General features: G+C 46.4%; 1 protein-coding gene across 2 annotated transcripts in view; it reads right to left on the bottom strand.

Annotated features, from left to right (window-relative positions):
• The window catches only part of mcm3 (minichromosome maintenance complex component 3), a 42,916-nt gene extending 20,757 nt beyond the window's left edge, over window positions 1–22,159 (bottom strand). For both annotated transcript variants that reach the window (XM_048601252.1, XM_048601253.1), the window contains exons 1-11: window positions 22,003–22,159; window positions 20,598–20,710; window positions 19,299–19,507; window positions 18,619–18,749; window positions 15,749–15,987; window positions 12,002–12,110; window positions 11,473–11,626; window positions 10,247–10,378; window positions 7,949–8,157; window positions 2,881–3,055; window positions 951–1,077 (exon numbers count right to left, since the gene is read on the bottom strand). In XM_048601252.1, coding sequence (XP_048457209.1) covers window positions 951–1,077; window positions 2,881–3,055; window positions 7,949–8,157; window positions 10,247–10,378; window positions 11,473–11,626; window positions 12,002–12,110; window positions 15,749–15,987; window positions 18,619–18,749; window positions 19,299–19,507; window positions 20,598–20,710; window positions 22,003–22,071 — 1,667 coding nt within the window. In that variant the 5' untranslated portion in view covers window positions 22,072–22,159. The remainder of the gene's footprint in view (window positions 1–950; window positions 1,078–2,880; window positions 3,056–7,948; window positions 8,158–10,246; window positions 10,379–11,472; window positions 11,627–12,001; window positions 12,111–15,748; window positions 15,988–18,618; window positions 18,750–19,298; window positions 19,508–20,597; window positions 20,711–22,002) is intronic.
• Between the last annotated feature and the right edge of the window lie 157 nt (window positions 22,160–22,316).

Below are 22,316 nucleotides of genomic sequence, written 5' to 3'. Positions count from 1 at the left end.
ATGGTTGGCTAAATCACTCTTGCTATTCCAAGGACAGTCTTTCTGTGGCTCTCAGACTAGAATTAATTCTGGTGAATAGCAAAATGTGTTCAGATACAAGCTGATAGTCAAACACTTTGATAACTGTTCACACTTCTTCAAATAGTCAGCATTAAACATTTCGCCCACAAACCTTCTCTTCAGTTCAGGAACCAGTCATTACAAACTGCATTCTCCCTCCTCTGCAATCCCCAAATTAAATTTTAGACCATAAAATGTGGGAGCGGAACTTGGCCAATCAGTTCATTGAGTCTGCTCTGACTAGTTCCTTGTAAAAGTAAAGGCATTCCTTAGATCAGTGTTCACAAGAACATATGAATGAGGAGCAGCAGCAGACCATTTGCCCCATTCAGTCTTTGCCATCATTCAATAAGATCATGGCTGATCAGATTATTCGTCTACCCTGATGACCTCTCACCCTTTGCTTAGCAAGAATCTATCTTCACCTACACTAAAGATATTCAAACACTTTGCTCGAGGAACAAAGTTCCATAGACTGTCAATCCTCGGAAAAAAATGTTGATCTATCTTATACAGGTGACTCCTAGTTCTAGATTCACCCATAAGAGGAAGCATCCCTTCCACAAAGCCCCTCAGGATTTTATATGTTTCAAACAAAATTCAGATTCCAAGAGTTTTAATCCATCCTCCTCAACTGGATGGGCATCTAGAGCTGAAAGGTCAATGTACTGATTCAGTTGTGATATTTTATTCTCCACTACAAATTAACTCAACTGTAAACATCAAGTGTGACATCTTGTGGCAGATCAGAAAATACCAACAGGCTATACATCTAGAATTGTTTGCACCTTCTCTTCCCTAATTGGATAGTGTGGGGTGTTAGCTGGGAAGCTTTTTCAACTGCTTGCTTACATGACGCTCTCCGCTGACAATCTCCACGGGGAACTTACTTGTGTCTCTTGGCTCCATGTAAAAGGGTGTCGTGCTTTTCATAAATCTGAAGCTCCTGTCCCTCTTCTTGAATGGTATCAGGATCCTCTGTTGCCAGAATATCAACAGCACTGCCCAGGGGTAAGGCTAAAAAAAATGGCAATGATCAGATTTAGAATCAGCAGTGTCCCAAGCCATAAGGTGACTGAATAATCCTATTTCGGTCAAAAACAAAAATGTTTGAATCTCTTTGTTGGTTCATTGAGCAGTTAACTCTTTTTCTGCACTAATGCACCACAGATGGAAATCTGCTTTCACAAGGAAGCTAGTCCATACTACAGAGATTGAAGATCAAGAGATTGAAGTCATTAACCTTCCAATTGCAAAGTATCATTTCTCAAACACAAATGATAGGTCCACTGCCAGCTACCGATGGTTGCACAAGTAAGAAGTAGAAATCAAACTCTTTGACGTTGCAGTACAGGGGACGGTGACGTGGTGGTAATCTCACTTATCTGTAATCCAGATGCCCCAGACAATTTGTGGAGGAGATAGCAGGAACTGCAGATGCTGGAGAATCCGAGACAACAAGGTGCAGGGCTGGATGAACACAGCAGGCCAAGCAGCGTCATAGGGGCAGAGAGGCTGACGTTTCGGGCCTAGACCCTTCATCAGAAAAGGGGGAGGGGAAGGGGGTTTTGAAATAAATAGGGAGAGAGTGGGAGGCGGATAGAAGAGGGAGTTGCAGTGGGAGAGAGATCCCTTGAGGTTTGTCCGGAGGGAGGAGGGTAACTTCTTCAGGTTAGGCATCCTTAGAAGAGGCTTCGCAGTGGACTGGTTTAAATCCCATCTCGACAATATTATTTAAACTTGATTAATAAATCTGGAATGTAAAGCTAAACTCAGTGACAGTGACCCCAACACCCATCAGGTTCACAAAGAGGAGCTGTCCTTAGCTAGTCTAGCCCATGTGACTCCTAACCCAGAGCAAACATAGTTGACACTCGGTTCAAGAGAAATTAAGGATGGGTAACCAATGCTGCTCTGGCCAGTGATGTCCATACTGCTTCAAAAACATCCCACATCAAATTTGATGTTCTAAATGTTTGCGGTACTGCTTGTTAATTGCGGTTCATATACAAGGTCTCTAAAATCCCTCTCAGCATCAACATTAAATAATTCCTCACCACCTAAAAAATTGCTTTCATTCTTCTTATTAAAATGAAGTCTCAGATTCTCCTACATTATACTCCACTTGCCATTGTTTTTTTATCTCCCATTTCTCCATATCACTTTCCCATCTAGCTCAGTTGGCTGAATGGCTGGTCTGTGATGCAGAGTGACACCGACAGGGTGGGTTCAATTCCCACACTGGCTGAAAGGACTATGACGGACTATCCTTCTCAACCTTGCCCCTCACCTAAGGCATGGTGACCCTGAGGTTAAACTGCCACCAGTCACGTCTCTCTATAATGAAAGCAGCAGCCCTGCTTCGGTAAGACTACGGCAACTTGAATTTTACCTTACCCACCCAGCTTTCCACCGCTGGAAAATGTACATGCATTATCCTCAGTTTCTTCATTTCAGTCACGAATTGCAAATAGGCTGAGATCCCCAGCATGGATCCTCGCAGAGAGCCCACTATTAAAATGCTGCCAATCTGAAAATGAAAAATTTCTTTCCTTTTTTTAAACCTTTAACCAATTCCTCAGTCATGCTCATCAGCAAGTACCTGGGCCCTTAGTTTGTGCGGTGTTTTGGTTGGCACGTAATTGAATGCTTTTTGAATATCCAAATATATTAAATTCAGAGGCACCCCTAGTTATACTCTGTTAGCTTTAATATTAAAAAGTAATTGTGGGTCAAACTTAACAGACTTTTCAGAAAACCATGTCAAATCGGTGATGTTTGTTTTTGTTAAAATGGCTTATTACTATTTGCTGAACTTACCATCACCATCCTGTTCCCCCGTAGCCCGATACCTGTGCATTCGCAGCACATGCTCAGAAACCGCTCGGTCCTGTTCTGGGTCCATTTGGTCCAGCATAATGAAAAGCAGGTCGAAACGGGACAGCAGGGAATCCTGGAGGCCGATGTTTTCCATTGGAGTTTTGTACTGGTTATACTGGCAAGGAAAGGGGAGGCAAAGAAGGAGCAAATCAGCCAAGAGAAACAAACACTAACGTATGTCGACGATATCCACCACAACAAGACGGGGACTTGATAGAACAGGACTAGTCCCATTCCACAAGAGACTGGCCCAAAGTATGGAGAGAGTGGGAGGCGGATAGAAGATGGATAGAGGAGAGGATAGGTGGAGAGGAAACAAACAGGTCGAAGAGGCGGGGATGGAGCCAGTAAAGGTGAGTGTAGGTAGGGAGTTAGGAAGGGGATAGGTCAGTCCAGGGAGGACGGACAGGTCAAGGGGGCGGGATGAGGTTGGTCGGTAGGAGATGGAGGTGCGGCTTGAGGCGGGAGGAGGGGATAGGTGGGAGGAAGAACAGGTTAGGGAGGCAGGGACGAGCTGGACTGGTTTTGGGATGCGGTAGGGGGAGGGGAGATTTTGAAACTTGTGAAATCCACATTGATACCATTGGGCTGCAGGGTTCCCAAGCGGAATATGAGTTGCTGTTCCTGTAACCTTCGGGTGGCATCGTTGTGGCACTGCAGGAGGCCCAGCATGGACATGTCGTCTGAGGAATGGGAGGGGGAGTTGAAACGGTTTGCGACTGGGAGGTGCAGTTGTTTATTGCGAACCGAGCGTAGGTGTTCTGCAAAGCGGTCCCCGAGTCTCCGCTTGGTTTCCCCGATGTAGAGGTAGCCACAACGGGTACAGCGGATGCAGTATACCACATTGGCAGATGTGCAGGTGAACATCTGCTTGATGTGGAAAGTCTTCTTGGGGCCTGGGATGGGGGCAGGAGTAGCACTTCCTGCGGTTGCAGGGAAAAGTGCCGGGTGTGGTGGAGTTGGAGGGGAGTGTGGAGCGGACAAGGGAGTCACGGAAAGAGTTGTCCCTCCGGAAAGCAGATAAGGGTGGGGAGGGAAAGATGTCTTTGGTGGTGGGGTCGGATTGCAGATGGCGGAAGTGTCGGAGGATGATGCGTTGGATCCGGAGGTTGGTGGGGTGGTACGTGAGGACCAGGGGGATTCTTTTTTGGTTCTTATTGCGTGGACGGGGTGGGAGGGATGAGGTGCGGGAGACACGGTTGAGGGCGTTCTCGACCACCGAGGCGGGGAAGTTACGGTCCTTGAAAAACGAGGACAACTGAGATGTACGGGAGTGGAATGCCTCATCCTGGGAGCAGATGCGGCGGAGGCGAAGGAATTGGGAATAGGGGATAGCTTTTTTGCAGGAAGGTGGGTGGGAGGAGGAGTATTCTAGGTAGCTGTAGGAGTCGGTGGGCTTGAAATGAATATCGGTTTCTAGGTGGTTGCCCGATATGGAGACAGAGAGGTCCAGGAAGGGGAGAGAGGTGTTAGAGATGGTCCAGGTAAACTTAAGGTTGGGGTGGAAGGTGTTAGTGAAGTGTATGAACTGTTCGAGCTCCTCGTGGGAGCACGAGGCGGCGCCGATACAGTCATCAATGTAACGGAGGAAGAGGTGGGGTTTAGGGCCGGTGTAGGTACGGAAGAGGGATCGTTCCACGTAACCTACAAACAGGCAGGGTACCCATGGCTACCCCCTTTGTCTGCAGGAAGTGGGAGGAATTGAAAGAGAAGTTGTTGAGTGTGAGGACGAGTTCGGCTAAGCGGATGAGGGTATCAGTGGAGGGGGACTGGTCGGGCCTGCGGGACAGGAAGAAGCGGAGGGCCTTAAGGCCATCTGCATGGGGAATGCAGGTGCAGAGGGACTGGACGTCCATGGTAAAGATGAGGTGTTGGGGACCGGGGAATTGGAAGTTCTGGAGGAGGTGGAGGGCGTGGGTGGTGTCACGGACATAGGTAGGGAGTTCCTGGACCCATTGTCTCCGCCTGCTCCTGCCCCACCGAACTGATCTCCAACTATCTAGACTCCATTTTCTCCCCCTTGGTCCAGGAACTCCCTACCTATGTCCGTGACAGCACCCATGCCCTCCACCTCCTCCAGAACTTCCAATTCCCCGGTCCCCAACACCTCATCTTTACCATGGACGTCCAGTCCCTCTACACCTGCATTCCCCATGCAGATGGCCTTAAGGCCCTCCGCTTCTTCCTGTCCCGCAGGCCCGACCAGTCCCCCTCCACTGATACCCTCATCCGCTTAGCCGAACTCGTCCTCACACTCAACAACTTCTCTTTCAATTCCTCCCACTTCCTGCAGACAAAGGGGGTAGCCATGGGTACCCGCATGGGCCCAAGCTATGCCTGCCTCTTTGTAGGTTACGTGGAACAATCCCTCTTCCGTACTTACACTGGCCCTAAACCCCACCTCTTCCTCCGTTACATTGATGACTGTATCGGCGCCGCCTCGTGCTCCCACGAGGAGCTCGAACAGTTCATACACTTCACTAACACCTTCCACCCCAACCTTAAGTTTACCTGGACCATCTCTAACACCTCTCTCCCCTTCCTGGACCTCTCTGTCTCCATATCGGGCAACCACCTAGAAACCGATATTCATTTCAAGCCCACCGACTCCCACAGCTACCTAGAATACTCCTCCTCCCACCCACCTTCCTGCAAAAATGCTATCCCCTATTCCCAATTCCTTCGCCTCCGCCGCATCTGCTCCCAGGATGAGGCATTCCACTCCCGTACATCTCAGTTGTCCTCGTTTTTCAAGGACCGTAACTTCCCCGCCTCGGTGGTCGAGAACGCCCTCAACCGTGTCTCCCGCACCTCATCCCTCCCACCCCGTCCACGCAATAAGAACCAAAAAAGAATCCCCCTGGTCCTCACGTACCACCCCACCAACCTCCGGATCCAACGCATCATCCTCCGACACTTCCGCCATCTGCAATCCGACCCCACCACCAAAGACATCTTTCCCTCCCCACCCTTATCTGCTTTCCGGAGGGACAACTCTCTCAGTGACTCCCTTGTCCGCTCCACACTCCCCTCCAACTCCACCACACCTGGCACTTTTCCCTGCAACCGCAGGAAGTGCTACTCCTGCCCCCATACCTCCTCCCTCACCCCCATCCCAGGCCCCAAGAAGACTTTCCACATCAAGCAGATGTTCACCTGCACATCTGCCAATGTGGTATACTGCATCCGCTGTACCCGGTGTGACTTCCTCTACATCGGGGAAACCAAGCAGAGGCTCGGGGACCGCTTTGCAGAACACCTACGCTCGGTTCGCAATAAACAACTGCACCTCCCAGTCGCGAACCATTTCAACTCCCCCTCCCATTCCTCAGACGACATGTCCATGTTGGGCCTCCTGCAGTGCCACAACGATGCCACCCGAAGGTTGCAGGAACAGCAACTCATATTCCTCTTGGGAACCCTGCAGCCCAATGGTATCAATGTGGATTTCACAAGTTTCAAAATCTCCCCTCCCCCTACCGCAACCCAAAACCAGTCCAGCTCGTCCCTGCCTCCCTAACCTGTTCTTCCTCCCGCCTATACCCGCCTCCCACCTCAAGCCACACCCCCTTCCCCTACCGACCAACCTCATCCCGCCCCCTTGACCTGTCCGTCCTCCCTGGACTGACCTATCCCCTTCCTAACTCCCTACCTACACTCACCTTTACTGGCTCCATCCCCGCCTCTTCGACCTGTTTGTTTCCTCTCCACCTATCCTCTCCTCTATCCATCTTCTATCCGCCTCCCACTCTCTCCCTATTTATTTCAAAACCCCCTTCCCCTCCCCCTTTTCTGATGAAGGGTCTAGGCCCGAAACGTCAGCCTCTCTGCTCCTATGATGCTGCTTGGCCTGCTGTGTTCATCCAGCCCTGCACCTTGTTGTCTCGGATTCTCCAGCATCTGCAGTTTCTACTATCTCTGGCCCAAAGTATTGTTCTCCTCATTGCCTTTAATTAGTGCTGAAGGTACAGAACGAATTACTGCCCCAAACAACCACTGTCTGTCCTTTACGGTGGAATAAATAAATAGCATCAATGCAGTTTTGGCTGGATTGGAACTGATTTATAATTTGAAGATTTAAGCGTTGATGCTGCCATTTCAAAACACAATAGACAGTACAAAAACTGCAAACTTCAACAAAACATCTCACTCAGCATAAATCCAAGGAGTTCACAAAATAACACTTGTTCTAGTGAAAGGTCATCAACATGAAACATTAACTCAGATTCTCCTCCCGCACAATTGGCCAGACTTGCTGAATATTTCCTTTATTCACTCTCGGGACGTGGGAGTCAATGACTAGGCCATCCCTCGATACTCAGTGAGTAGTTAAGAGTCGACATGTAGGGTAGGAAACAGATTTACCTCCCTGTAGGCCTTCAGTAAACCAGATGGGTTTTTATAATAGTCGACGATGGTGATGTGGTTGCCATTAGACTGGCTTTCATTAAAGTCCAGCTTTATATTGAAACTGAATTTTACCAGCTGCCATGGTGAAATTTGAACCCATGTCCTTAGAACATTAGCCAGGCTTCTGGATTAGCCCAATAATATTCCCACAATGCTACAGCCTCCCCTCAGCCGGTTCTGTCTTTGTTTCAGATCTCCAGCATCCACAATGTTTTAGAATAATACATTACAGAAGAGCTTCTTCAGATACAGGGTTAAAGCATTGCCTCAGAGGGCTGATCAAGAAGGTGCGTAGCATGCCTGCAATCTTATTTTCCACTGTGTAGATCTCTGAAGGCTTTGTGCAGAAGGGGCTTCTGCGTGCAGAGGTCAACGTGTCAATGAGCCAATCGGGGGTTATGGGGTCCTCCCAGCAGCTGTGTGGCCACACAGCTCAGAGAGAACGATGGTGAAGCAGAGTACAGAAACATCCCTTAGCATATAAACCAGAGACAAATTAGATTAGGCATTCCTCGACTGATGGAACCTGATGTTTAGACAACACTCCAGATGGATCCAATCCCAATCTAGAGCGATCCTCTTGCATACACATTCTCACCTTTCCATAAACAGGATTAGCTGCAGCCAGAACACTGCACCTGGCGTTCAGTCTGGCATGAATGCCTGCTTTCGCAATGGTCACACGTCCCTGCTCCATCACCTCATGGATGGCCGTACGGTCCAAATCAGACATCTTGTCAAACTCGTCTATGCAGACTACCCCTCGGTCTGCCAAAACCATAGCTCCAGCCTCCAGCCGCCTCTCTCCTGGCAAAGAGAAAAAGGACAATCAGAAGCCTGCTTTTAAACAGCACACTCTCGCAACAGCGCGGCACAATATTACTTTGAGAGATCCGGAAGGAAATGACTCTTGTTTCTCCATAATTCATGTTACTGGGCCAACAAATCACTCTTTAGCAGATAGACAGAATTAACAAGAGCCACCAATGAAAACCTTTACATCTCAGCAGTAATACACCTTGATGCTGTCATATTAGCAGACCTTAGCTTTGGCAGTGCAACTGATTAATCTTGTGCATACAGTGGTTTCCTCACTTTTGTTAAACATTCTGCAGTTACTACAGAGGTGGTAATTAAAAGCCAGCTGAGACTGATCTATCCTCTCCTTTCACTGTTTCAGTACTGGACAGAAACATGCATCATCAGAGACACAACCTTGTGAGTCAACGGAAAGCGCACAGTCAACCACTGTTCCTCTATGGTGTTTGACTTACCAAACTCCTTTGTCACATAAATCCAAATTGAATGTAACTGCATCCAGAGCCATTCTTAAACAAGATGAAAGCAACAGGTGTTGCTAGTCTGTACTAGGGCACAGGCCTGTCTTAAAGATGTACAGATTAAATCAACACAGAAGGGCTCTTCTGGAGCAGTGGTACCATCCCTCTCTCTCGACCAGAAGGCCAGGGTTCAAGTCCCACCTGCTCCAGAGGTTTGTGACATCTCTGAACAAGGGCAATTTTTTTTTTAAAACACAGAGGGTGGTTTGTGTGTGGAATGAACTTCCTAAGGAAGTGGTGGATGTGGACAAAGGTTGGGAGGGATATGGGCCAGGAGCAGGCAGGTTGGACGAGTTTAATTTGGGATTACATTTGGCATGAACTGGTTTGACTCTATAACAAGTTGAGGAGAAAATAAAAAAGCAATGCATTTGGAACAGTGAACACATGGTGCTGAGGTATATCAGCCAACCACACCTCCAAGTGGCAGCAACAAATACTGCAAGCAGTATTATGGGACCCGCCTCTGAACACCTAAAGCCCCATCCCCATCCCCATCCCCACACCATTTACCAGAATCAGACTGAAACCAGACTCCAATCTGAAACATGACATCCTGTGGGAGAAACGTTGAATCTTTACAAATACAGGCAGGCCCCAGGTTGCAAACAGGTTGTGTTCTAGAATCTGTTAACAAGTCGATTTGTAGACAAGTCAGAGCACAATGCAGGACAATGAAAAGTTCTGAGGAAGAGTCACTAGGCCCAAAACGTTTTTTCTTCACAGATGCTGCCAGACCCACTGAGCTTTTCTAGCTACTTCTGCTTTTGTTCCTGACTTACAGCATCCACAGTTCTTTCAGTTTTTAATGAAAAGTTTCTGTTCGTACATACCAGAAATGTTGGGTTTTTTTTATAAATTTAAAGTACATATGGGGTCACATTCTTAAACAGGACATTTGTAAAGTAGGGACCCCTGCATTGAAAATTGGTCTTAAAAAACATAAACACATCCCTTTGCCAACAAAGGAAGCTGTGGGGCCATTATAACAATGCCTCATGACATTTCATAATATTCCTAATCCAGGCTCATATGAATAAGGAACAAGAACAGGTCACTCAGTCCTCCAAGCTGTTCCGCCATTCGATAAGATTGTAGCTCACGTGATTTTAATCTCAACTTTACATTCCTGCATGTCCCTGATAATCTTTGATCTCTGCATAATCAAGAATCTACCTCCTTCTGCCATAGAAAAATTGAACAATTCTGCATCCGCTGTCTTTTGAGGAAGGGAATTCCAAAGATGCTCAACCCTCTGAGAAAGTGTTTCCTCATCTCAACCATGCTCACTCCACGTGACTGCCTTCATTCCATTTTAAAAACGGGTTAGTTCTACAATCCCTCCCTTCCTCCCGCTCTCCCTCACACTGCTTCCAAGTCAGCATCACAGGCTGATCAACAACTCTTGGTTAGAAACAAAACTGCAGATGCCAAAATCCGAGGTAGATAAACAGGAGGCTAAAAGAACACAGCAAGCCAGAGAGCATCTGGAAGAAAGGAGAAGTCAACATTCTGGATATTACCCTTCTTAAGGGCTCTTACTTCAGAACTCTTACCAGTTTCTTGATCAGTGGTCACTGCGGCAGTCAAACCCACACCAGTGGAGCCTCGACCAGTGGTTGGAATAGCACGTGGAGCACTGAAGAGTACGTAACGTAGGAGCTGGGATTTAGCCACGGATGGATCACCTGGTTCGGGAAAAAACAGCATAGTAAGCTAGACTAAGATAACAAGGTGTAGAGCTGGATGAACACAGCAGGCCAAGCAGCATCAGAGGAGCAGGAAAGCTGATCTTTCGGGTCTGGACCCTTCTTCAGAAAATGAAGCTAGTAAGCCAGACTGCTTCTTTCGGTCAATTTTGGAAAGTGCGCATTGGAGGACAAAGCCAGCTGCTTCTGCACCTAGACCCAGTGTCCTTAGGGAGGGATTTCCAGGATATTGGCCCAGCGACAGTGAAGGAACACCAATATATTTTCAGGTCAGGATGGTAAGCAGCTTGGAGGGGAACATGCAGGGGATGGTGTTCCCATGTAGCTGCTGTCCTTGTCCTTCTGGATGGAAGTGGTCATGAATTGTTGCAGTGCATCCTGTAGATGGCGCACGCTGCTGCTAAGAGGGGTGAATGGTGAAGATGCTGGATGGTGTGCCAATTACGCAGGCTGCTTTATCCTACATATTTTTGATAATCAATAGTGCCATGGCTGCCATCAACCTAGTGCTTTACTCCAGATTCAGAAGGAATTAAACTTTAATCATCTGCTATTGTGGGATTTGAACCTGTGTCCTTCGAGAATTAGCCTGCGTTTCTGGATTACTAGTCCAGTGACATTCCAACATCCTCCCCATTGCAGTCACATCCTGGAACTGAGGTGACTGACCAACAACAATTACAACCATCATCCTTTATGTCAGGTATGACTCCAGCTAGAAAGTTTTCCTGCTCATTCTCACTGATTCCAGTTTTGCTCAGGCTCTTTGGTGCCACACTCGATCAAATGCTGCCTTGATGTGAAGGGCAGTCATCTCACCTAACTTTGGGAGTTCAGCTCTCTTATTTGGACCAAGGCTGTGACATTACTGCTACAAATGCCTCCCACACTGTGATGTTGGAGCTGCAGTCATTGAGAAAAGTGGAAAGTGTTCCATCACACTGCTGGCCCACACTGTCCAGGAAGATATTCAGACTTAGCCATGAATGTTTTCATCAGGAACCCAGCCACTTCCTATACAGTGAAGAGTAGAATTTAACGCAGCACTCAGCAAAACAGTCTGCATGCCTTACCTATTAACAAGACATTGATGTCACCACGAATCCTGCTCCCATTCTCGAGCACTTTCTCCGATCCACCCAACAACAGGCATAGGATTGCCTTCTTGATGTACTCATGCCCATGAATACTGGGGGCTAGGGACCTAGCAAGCTGCTCAAAGATGTCCTAGCAACAGAGAAGTAGATTGCAGTGTGAATCAACGCAGTCGTCCCAGTGGATGTAAATGATTAAGGAAATGCTGTGAACCAATGGAATATAACTAAACACGTAGTCACCCATCAAAATACTTAACCAGTTTGACTCAGATCCCAGGGAAAGAAAAACACATACCTGATAACCCCCCCAGAAATGTTTCAACAAGGGAAAATAAAGATTTGACTCTAAAGTAAAATTTTCCACCATAAGGATGACATGTTCATTATTCAAGAAGCATTAACTATGTTGAAGATTCACTTTATTAGAGAGAATGTCTGTTTTATGGTGTTATTTACTACAGATATGAAGTATACAGGGAGGAGTGATAAATTCACCAACTCCTACCTTTGAACGAGATTTGCTAAATTTCTTGATTTTGGCCACATCATCTGCAGAAAACATCGGCGACACCTCTTTGCTCATCATCTTGATGTTACACGCAATCAGGATTGTCCTGCAGAAAACAGCTTTGTTACATAGCTTCCATCTCTGCCAAAACTGCATTCAGTTCAATTTCTTGCCCTCATTCTCTCCTGTTATTCACAGCATTAGCAGCTACTTAACCAAACAATCCTAAAGGTGTAAAACATCACATTTCTTTGTCCCTGTGGAACCCCATAATTGAATCATTTAGGAGCAGATTAAATTGAATAATCTCCCTGTTATTTCACAGAGATGATGTGATTGACACATTAGAGATTGTGAGGTGAGGACACGGTCTGGGATTCCTCAATCTCTGATTTTAACATTAACTCTGGTACACAGAAAAGAAAGTAGACAAGCTGAATAAGTAAATTTAAAAAGTAGCAAAGTGACGAGGAAAGGCGTTTTCTCAGTGGCTGAAAATCACGGCCTGAGTGTGGCAGTGGCAGATTCAATCACAGCTTTCATAAGAGAATTCGGTGTTTTGAAAAGGAACCGTGTACTCTGCTTTGGGGAAATGGTGGAAGAATGGCAATAGATGAAGACGCTCATTTGGAGAGTCAGCACAGAGACGGTGGGCGGAATGCCTTCCTTAGGCACTGTAACAATTCAGTGTTTCTCTACCTCCAATTCATAAGATACAAGTAACATCCCAGAAATAATTGTGAATCAGGAGGTAAAGGAGAGGGAGGAACATAAAACAATTACCAGGGCAAAGGTACCGAAAAAAAATGTTAGAACTAAAATCTGTCAAGTCCCTGAATCCTTACTGACTTCATTGGTAGTGGGGAAAATTCTCTAATCCATTATCAAGGACTTTATAGTGGAACATTTAGAAAGGAGCGACAGGATCAGACAGAGTGAGCATGGATTGAAGAAGGGTAAATCATGCTTGTCGAGTCTGTTGGAATTTTATGAAGATGTAACTAGTTAAGGTGACAAGGAGGGTACACAATGTGGTATATTTGGACTTTCAGAAAGTGTTTGACAAAGTCCCGCATAAGAGATTATTGTGCAAGATTAAAGCACATGGGATTGGGAGAAGTGTATTGAGATGGATAGAAAACTAGTTGGCAGAGACGAAACAAAGAGTAGGAATTAATGGGACCTTTTCAAATTGGCAGGCAGTAATTAGCGGGATGCCACAGGGATCTGTGCTGGGACCCCAGCTATTCACAATGTATACTACTGATTTGGATGAGGGAACATCTCAAAGTTTGCAGATGACACCAACTTGGGTGGGAGGGTGAACTGGGACCAAGATGCAGAGATCTTTCAGCATGATCTGGACAGATTGGGTGAGTGAGCAAATCAATGGCAAATGCATTATAATTTGGATAAATGTGAGGTTATTCACTTCAGAAGCAAAAACAAGGCAGATTACTGTCTGAATGGCTGTAACTTGAGAGAGGGTAGTGTGCAACAGGAGCCAGGTATCCTTGTGCACCATTCGCTGAAGGTAAGCATGCAGGGGAAGCAGGCGGTAAAGAAGGTAAATGGTATGGTGGCCTTCATTGCGAGAGGTTTCGAGTACAGGAGCAGGGATGTGTTGTTGCAGTTATACAGGGCCTCGGTGAGACCGCACCTAGAATATTCCGTACAGACTTGGCCTCCTTTTCTGAGGAAGGATGCTCTTGCTCTTGAGAGAGTGCAGCGAAGGTTTACCAGGCTGATTCCAGGGATGGCCGGACTGACGAATGAGGAGAGACTGACTAGGTCAGAGACAACAAGGTGCAGGGCTGGATGAACACAGCAGGCCAAGCAGCATCATAGGAGCAGAAAGGCTGACGTTTCCGGCCTAGATTTTCTGATGAAGGGTCTAGGCCCGAAACGTCAGCCTTTCTGCTCCTATGATGCTGCTTGGCCTGCTGTGTTCATCCAGCCCTGCACCTTGTCTCGGATTCTCTAGCATCTGCAGTTCCTCCCATCTCTGACTAGGTCAGGATTGGTTTTGCTGGAATTCAGACAAATGAGGGGGGATCTCACAGAGACGTACAAAATTCTAACAGGACTAGACAGGGTAGATGCAGAGAGGATGTTCCTGATGATGGGCGTGTCCAGAACCAGGGATCACAGTCTGAGGATTCAGGGTAGACCATTTAGGATGGAGATGAGGAGACATTTCTTCACCCAAAGAGTGGGGAGCTTGTGGAATGCATTACCACAGGAAGTAGTTGATGCCAAAACATTGAATGTATTCAAAAGACGACTAGATATAGCACTTGGGGCGAATGGGATCAAAGGTTATGAGGAGAAAGCAGGATTCGGCTATTGAATTAGACGATCAGCCATGATCATAATGAATGGCGGAGCAGGCTCGAAGGGCTGAAATAGCCTCCTCCTGCTCCTATCTTCTACGTTACATCCCAGGCTCATTTAAAAAAAAAATAAGCTGCTGAAATAGTACATGCTTCAATTTTTCAAAATTCTCTAGATTCTGGAAAGGTCCCATCAGATTGGAAAGTAGAAATTTGAATTTCTTATTCAAGAGACCAAGACAGAAAGCAAGAAACCACAGGTCATTTAGCTTAACATTGACCACAGAGCCAGAATCGACTGTTAACGAGGTTGTAGCAGCACATTTAGTAAACCTCAACATGATCAGGTACAGTCAAAATGGCTTTATAAGACAGAAATCATGTTTTGACTAATTTATCATAGCTCTTTGAGGAAGTAAGAAAGTAATGCATAGAAACGGAAATCTGTGGATGAGCTGAAGTTAGATGTCCAATCACTATCTGACAAAGTGCCACAATGGTTACTATGCACAATAAGAACTCATGGTATAGGTGGCAACATATCAGCATGAACCGAGGATTAGTTAGCTAACAAACAATAAAGGAGGCAGAAGTGAATAATTCTCAAGTTGCAATACTGAAAATAATGGAGTACCACAGTGATCAGTGCTGGGTGGTTCAAATAATTACAATTTTTCTCAACAAAGGAACCAAAGTATGCTTATTAAATCTGCTGATTACACAAAGATAGAAAGGATAGCAAGTTACGAATAGGACATAAGCTGACTATATCATTTACAGACTTAAGTGAATGGCTAAAAGATTTACAGTAGTCATACTGCTTATTACTGGAACCATATCTGGAGTACTGAGTACAGTTTTGGTCTCCTAAATTAATGGATGTAAATGCATTAAAAGCAGCTCAAAAAACGTTCATAAAACTGAAACCCAAGATAGAGAAGATACCTTGAGATGAAAAAGATATCTTAAGAGGAAAGGTTGGGATAGTATCCATTGGTGTTAGAAGGACGATCTTATTGAAAGATACAACATCCCAAGGAGACTTGACAGGTGGGTGCTGAAAAGATGTTTCTGCTTATGAAAGAAACTAGAACCGTGGAGTTAAAAATAAGGCTTGCCCAGTTAAGACATTGGTGAGACAAATTTCTCCGAGGTTATGAATCTTTGGAACTCTTCCCAGAGAGCGATGGACGGTTAATGAATTCTGTCAAGGCAGAGGTAGATATATAACTGACTAACAAGGTTATCACGAGTGATCAGAAATGTGGATTCAAGGCTGCAATCAAATCAGCCGTGGTCCTACTGAATGGTAGAGCAATTCGAGCAGCCTGCCCCAAATGTTTGTGTTTGTATGATCTGTCCTCCCTCGCCAGTGATAAATATTGTTGGCACCTTGCCTCACTGAACATACCTGAAAGTTCCTGAGGTGTAGCCATTCTTTTTCCCAGGCAGACAGCGGTAGGTGCCTATGACCTGCACTCGGTCCCCAGGCTTCACCACATCCACCAGGTCATTATCCAGAATGACATCAACCGAGCGGGGCAGCTGGCCAGCAGGAGCCTTCTCAGGCATCTCCTGAATGGTTATTGTTTGGTGGTCTTTGTATGAGGACAGTCCAAATTCAGTTTCCAAGGGATTATTCTCCTCATCCTACAGGACAGGGATACACAGATACTTACAGAACTCTCAAGCAGCAATGATTATTTAGCTTCTTGCCAGTACTCTTCCAAATCAAATATCACTGTAACTACAGGCAGAATTTCCAGATGCCAGACATCACTTTGCAACCCACAGCAAACACCAAACACATTATCTAGTCATAGACAGTGGTGTAAGGGTAACGTCCCTGGACTTGTAACCCAGAGACTCTCTGATTAATGTTCTGGAAACATGCTGGTGGAATTTAAACTCAATTAATGAAACGTGAAACAAAGTTAACCTCAGTGATGGCAATCATGACAGAATACCATCAAATGCTGTAAAAACCCACTGGATTTGTTAATGGTCTCTCTAATTCCAGACCTACAGCAATGCAGTTGACTCTAAATTGCCTTTTGAAATGGCCTTGCCAGTGATTGATTTGGGTAACTCACCTATCACAATCTCAAAGTCAGAAGCAGACAGTCTTAAGCATAATATTGGAAAAGGGAGTGTTGACAGTGATATGGCAAGTACTTCCATGCGAAGATGGAACTACAACAGCAAATACTAAAACCACACATTAATCCAGTTTCCACACTTGATGTAGAAGCCGAGACATTCACCACAATGCTGAACACTGTGCAGTCATTGGCAAATCCCCACTTCGAATGGTATTAAGGCAGCATGACAAAGTGAGTTAATACAGTGTGGAGCTAGAGGAACACAGGAAGTCAGGCAGCAGAGGAACAGGAAAGTCGACATTTTGGACCGGGACCTTTCATACTTCTTGTAATCTCTCAGCATGACAAAGTGAGTCTCTCCCCTCATCCCTGGAGTTCCAATCTGTTGTCTATATTTAGTGGTGTATGTTTCAATGTCTTTGTCCATCTCCCTTGGCATGAGTGTGCTGGTCAGTCGCTGTGTCAATCCCACAGAGGGAACACGTGTCAGTCAGGCGCTAGGTATGACTCCAGACAACAGTATTCCCCAATTTTTAATCATGAGTTTTGCTCTGGCCCCTTCAATCAAATTCAATACCTCAGTCAAAAGGTTGCCTTGATGTCAAGGGCAGTCACTCAGGGTACCACTGGATGAGGCCAAGATCAATCATACATTTGACACTTCTGGCTGAAGACTGCAGTAAACGTTTCAGCCTTGTCTTTTGCCGTGATACCTGGGGTCCCCCATCATTGAAGGGTATTTGTGGAGCCTCCTTTTACTTTTTTTTAAAATCAGCACTCCTGACTGGAAATGGCATCAGATCGGCTCGTTGTGGTACTGCTTAACTCTATCACTTTTGCTTATGCTGTTTGGCACACAAACAATCCTGCTTTGCAGCTTCACCAGGTTGATGCCTCATTTTCAGGTATGCCTGCTGCTGCTCCTGGCATGCCCTCATGCACTCTCCACTGAAACAGGGTTGATCCCCTGGCTTGATGGTAAAGGTTGAATCAGCTGCTGATGGCTCTCAGATGCCCAGTCTTAAGGAGTTGGACCTATTCGAAATCTGTACTATGTAACATGGTGGTATTACTGCATAACATAAGGGAAGAGAATGCTTAATGCAAAGATGGTGTCATTCTTGCCAATATAGTCACAGACAAATGCCTCTGTGACGAGTAGGTTGGCGAGGACAAGGCGAGAACAATTGGGGCAGCACAGCGGCTCAGTGGTTAGCACTGCTGCCTACTAGCACCAGGGACCCAGGTTCGATTCCAACCTCAGGTGACCCCTGTTTCTGCAAGGGTTTCCTCCGGGTTCTCTGGTTTCCTCCCACAGTCCAAAGATGTGCAGGTTAGGTGGATTGGATATGCTACATTGCCCAGTGTCCAGAAATGTGCAGGCTAGATGGGTTAGCCATGGGAAATGCAGCATTACTGGGACAGGGTGTGGGGTGGGTCTGGGTGGGATGCTGTTTGGTGTGGACTTGGTGAGCCGAATGGCTTGCTTCCATGCTATAGGGCTTCAATGATTCTAAAGATCAAATGGATTCTTTCCTCATCACCTTCTACTCAGCTCAGCATCTATGTCCTTAATGGGACAGGTCAGTAGACACAAAGTATGTTCTCTGTCCTTGCCAACCTCCGGTGCACCCATCAAGTTTTGTGAACTTGCTGGGAGGGCTTTTGCATCAACTGAGGGGTGGATGAATGGAGGTGTGCGCGCGCAGTGTGGTGTCAGTGTGCATACTAAGCAGGCTTGTTGCCCACATTTGACCTGATATCTCGGACCTCACGAGGTCTGGAGTCAATGTTGAGGTTCCCCAGGGCATTAATCTCTTGACTCTATATCAATTTAATGCCACATCCGGTGGTGGCTGGGAAATTGGGACATATTAGCTGCCTGAATATAACCTTGTCAGGTTGTTTCTCAAACGAGCATGAGACAGCTTTCCCAATTTTGGCAAAGATGTTGGTAAGGAGATCTTTCTCAGGTTTGATCCAGCTGTATTTGCCATTATTGATGCAGTTTCAAATGATAAGTTTAACTCTTGCACAGCCCACAGCCAGCAATAATCGCCCCACCATTATTGCATAGCTCAGAAACCCTGCACTGCGTGAGAACTGAAATACACTGAGTTCCAGAGATCCAACCCTGAAACCATTCCAGCCCCTTCACGCTATGCTGCAGAAACCTCACCTTGGTTGGGTAAATAGCGCTGGAGGGGAAGGCCTCAAGAGATGTCATATCCGTATACTTGCGTTCAATGGTTTTTTTTGTAGCTGGACAGTAATGGACACTACGGACCACTTTGGGACGCACCAGCGAACCTGCAATGAGAACCAACAGCAGTGGTGATAAATCCTGTTTAAGGACAATGACAGCTCATTGAGATATGGTGCGTAGGAGACAAGAGTTTACACTGTCAAAGGAGGAAAAAAAAAGACATTACATTTACACCCGAGCTCATTGTGCCGTATCCCAGCAAAAATATTCAAGCTATTTTAAAACACAACCTATTCAATCATCTGATACAAGCAAGATCTCAAATAACATCTACCAATCAACAAACATCTGGCAGCATTGATCGAAGCAAAAAGTTGATTGCATCCCCAAGGAGACTCCCTGCTCCTCTTCAAATGGTGCTTAAAGATCTTTCAAAAACATCTGAACCACTTGAAAAAGCAGTGAGTATTCAGTTTAAGGTTACCACTGACGAACCGTTCTCACAATACAGCACTAAGTTACAAACTGACTATTAACAAGCTCATTTTCCTCAATCAATGAGAACCAACTGCAAGGAGTGTTCGCCTGAAGTCACGAACAAAACAAAACGCAAACACAGAGCAGCACCCAGTCTCACCCGATCAGAGACTCACATTTGATCACAATCCCCTCCACACACACAACGTTGCTGAGAAACCGAGAGGTCAAGGTCCGTGGGCTGACATGGTTGGACCCAAAGCTGCCTTCCAGTCCAATGTAGAAATCCTCAAATTGCTTGGCATAGGTGGCATCAATTGAGGCAACAAAGTCCTTCAGAGCTCGCTGGAAGGCCAGGAGTTCTTCAAAGGAATTGCTCAGCAGTCTGAGAGAAAATTAGACAAAGGTTAACTGGCTCAGTGTATCTGCATCAGGTTTTCAAATGTTAAAGATATGCTACCCCAACCCCGAGTAGTGAGGGTAGTAAGGGTCAGTAACAAGAGATGACAGATTTAGAATGATAAAAGAACCAAGGGGACATGAGGAGGTTTCTTTTAAGAGAAAAGTGTGCTTTGATGTGGAATGCACTCAAAGGTGATAGCTACAGATTCAGTGATAGCTCCTAAAAGGTATCAATTCAATGTTTGCAGGAAGGTGGTGACAGAGCTAACTACTGGGGCTTAATGGATAGATCCTTTAAAGAGCCAGTATGAGCACAGGCTGAATTGTCTCCTGGGGTGCTGTACATCTCTTGGAACAAGAGATTGGAACATCCACATCAATCCAACAACATACACTTCATGATCATTCTGCCGCCTCAAGCACATTTAAAACATATGTTTCAAACAGATAAGAAACTTCCTCACTCGGGGGATTGAGTCTCTCTGGAGTTTGTTTTACTTTCCCCCCTAACTATTCACAGGACATGGACACTGCTGGTTTGGGCAGCATTTATTGCCCATTTCTAATTGTCATGGAGAAAAGTGTCAGAAAGCTCCCCAAGAGAGCATGAGTTGCTTCATTATGTACTGAGATAGAGTAATGGAATATAAAACCCAGATAAGAAAAAGTGGCAGTTGATATTGAAAATCAATTATTATCGCACTGAATGGCAGAGCATGCTCAGGCACACTAAAGTCCTATTTAGCAAGATTTTTAACATCAGGCAAGAAGAGTATACAGTAATGGGGACTGTGGAAGTGAAGTGGGCTCAGGTTAGACAACTGAGCAAGGTACTTGTTTCAGAGATAGTAGGAACTGCAGATGCTGGCAAATCTGAGATAACAAGGTGTAGAGCTGGATGAACACAGCAGGCCAAGCAACATCAGAGGAGCAGGAAGGCTGACGTTTCAGGCCTAGACGCATTTCTGAAGGAGGGTCTAGGCCCGAATCGTCAGCCTTCCTGCTCCTCTGATGCTGCTTGGCCTGCTATGTTCATCCAGCTCTACACCTTGTTATCTGAACAAGGTACTTACTGTGTTGCTCTTTTCTCATTCTTCCTGCGCAGGTCATTGATGTTGACGATCAGTCGGTACAAGTTGTCACTGATCATGTCCCTCACCTTACTTTGGTAAATCCCCTGGTCTTGCTGTTGGCAAGAATGCAAAAAACCTTAGTCTGAAATTCTTTCAGCTGGTCCTTTACTCCTCAAAAGCTTACCAAACCAACTGATTAAATCATCATCAGGGATACAACCATCTTTGATGTAGGTGACTGCTTTCAAATTGGACTCATTTGGTTATGTCAGGGGCAGCTTCACCCAAGAAGAGGTGCACAATTAATGAAATAAAAACAAAATGCTGTTGAAACATGGCAGGTCTGGCAGCATCTTTGGAACCACTGGTTTTTTTTTTAAAATTCACTTGTAAGATGTAGGCATTATTGGCCAGGCCAGCATTTATTGCCCGTCCCTAGTTGTCCTTGAGGTGTTGGTGAGCTGCCCTCTTAAACTGCTGCAATTCACGTGCTGTAGGTTCTTTTGAATAAGATATCAGACACAAAATGTTAATGCTGCCAGACCTGCTGAGATTTTCCAGCACTCTTTGTATGTTGGTTTCAGCATGGTGACAGAATAACTATGAATCTTTCTGAGGCAGAGATAGACAGATACTTGATAAGCGAGGAGAGAAGAAATGTTTATGCGGGTAGTCGGGAAACAAAAGCAATCTGATCAGCTTTGATGTTGCTGAAAGACAGAGCAGGATTGAGGGACTGAATGGTCTCCTCCGCTCCTCGTTTGTGTGCTCTCGTGTATACTTAAGATGAACGTTTGAAATGGAGTCAAATTATGAACGGAGGGAACAGAGAATGGTGTCAGGTAAACACTGCTGGATTTTGCTTGGCAACTGGGAAGGGGTACAGGAATAGAAATCAGAAGCCAGGAGCACTGGATGAAGTGTCACTGGACGCAACACATTGAGTTTCACCAGCAAATTCTGTTTCTGTTCGTTTCAGATCTGCAGCAGCTGTACTTGCTTGTTTTACTTTAAGCCAGGAGACAGACAGACATTCAGGTTTCAGGACAAAAGGGTCACCTGAAGCACAACAAAAGTGAGTGGAGGGTTGTGGAATGGGGCGGGGGGGGGGGGGGGAGGAAGGGGGAGGGCGAGTGTGGGGTATAAGGGAGGGGAAGTGGGCATGGGAGAGTGCGGGGGAGGGGTTGGGTAAGGGGAGAGAAAATGGGGGAGGGGTGTGGAAAGTGGGGTGGGAGGGTCAGGGTGAACAAGGCGGACGGGCCAAGTGGTCGCACCCCTCCCGGGGAGGGGTACAGGAAACTCATGCCCATGGGGTGGGATAGGCGCCCAGCCCAGTCCCTCGGCCCATCTCTCCCTCTTCCACTCCCCCCACCTCATCGCCGGCGTTGACCCCTATCGCCCCCACCTCATCATCCAGGAAGTCGAGGTATTGTCTCTGAGCCTCCCTCAGAACCGGATCCTCCACCGCTGCCATTTCCACCGCCGCCGCTTTCCCGCCAAACTGAGTCACGTGAGACCGCCTTCCGCGCGAAAAACCCGGGACCAATCGGAGAATGCACCGCAGTCACATTGACACGCACTGCCCCGCCCCATCGCCACAGGGCCCTGCCTCATGGACACAGACCCCGCCCCCTGGACACAAACCCCGCCCCATGGCCACAGTGCCCTGCCTCATGGACATAGACCCCGCCCCCTGGACACAAACCCCGCCCCATGGCC

This window comes from Rhincodon typus, chromosome 9 (assembly GCF_021869965.1).
Source record: "Rhincodon typus isolate 14 chromosome 9, sRhiTyp1.1, whole genome shotgun sequence".
Classification (NCBI taxonomy): Eukaryota; Metazoa; Chordata; class Chondrichthyes; order Orectolobiformes; family Rhincodontidae; genus Rhincodon; species Rhincodon typus.
Note: the sequence above shows the minus strand (reverse complement) of the source record. Positions and strands in the feature narration are given on the sequence as shown.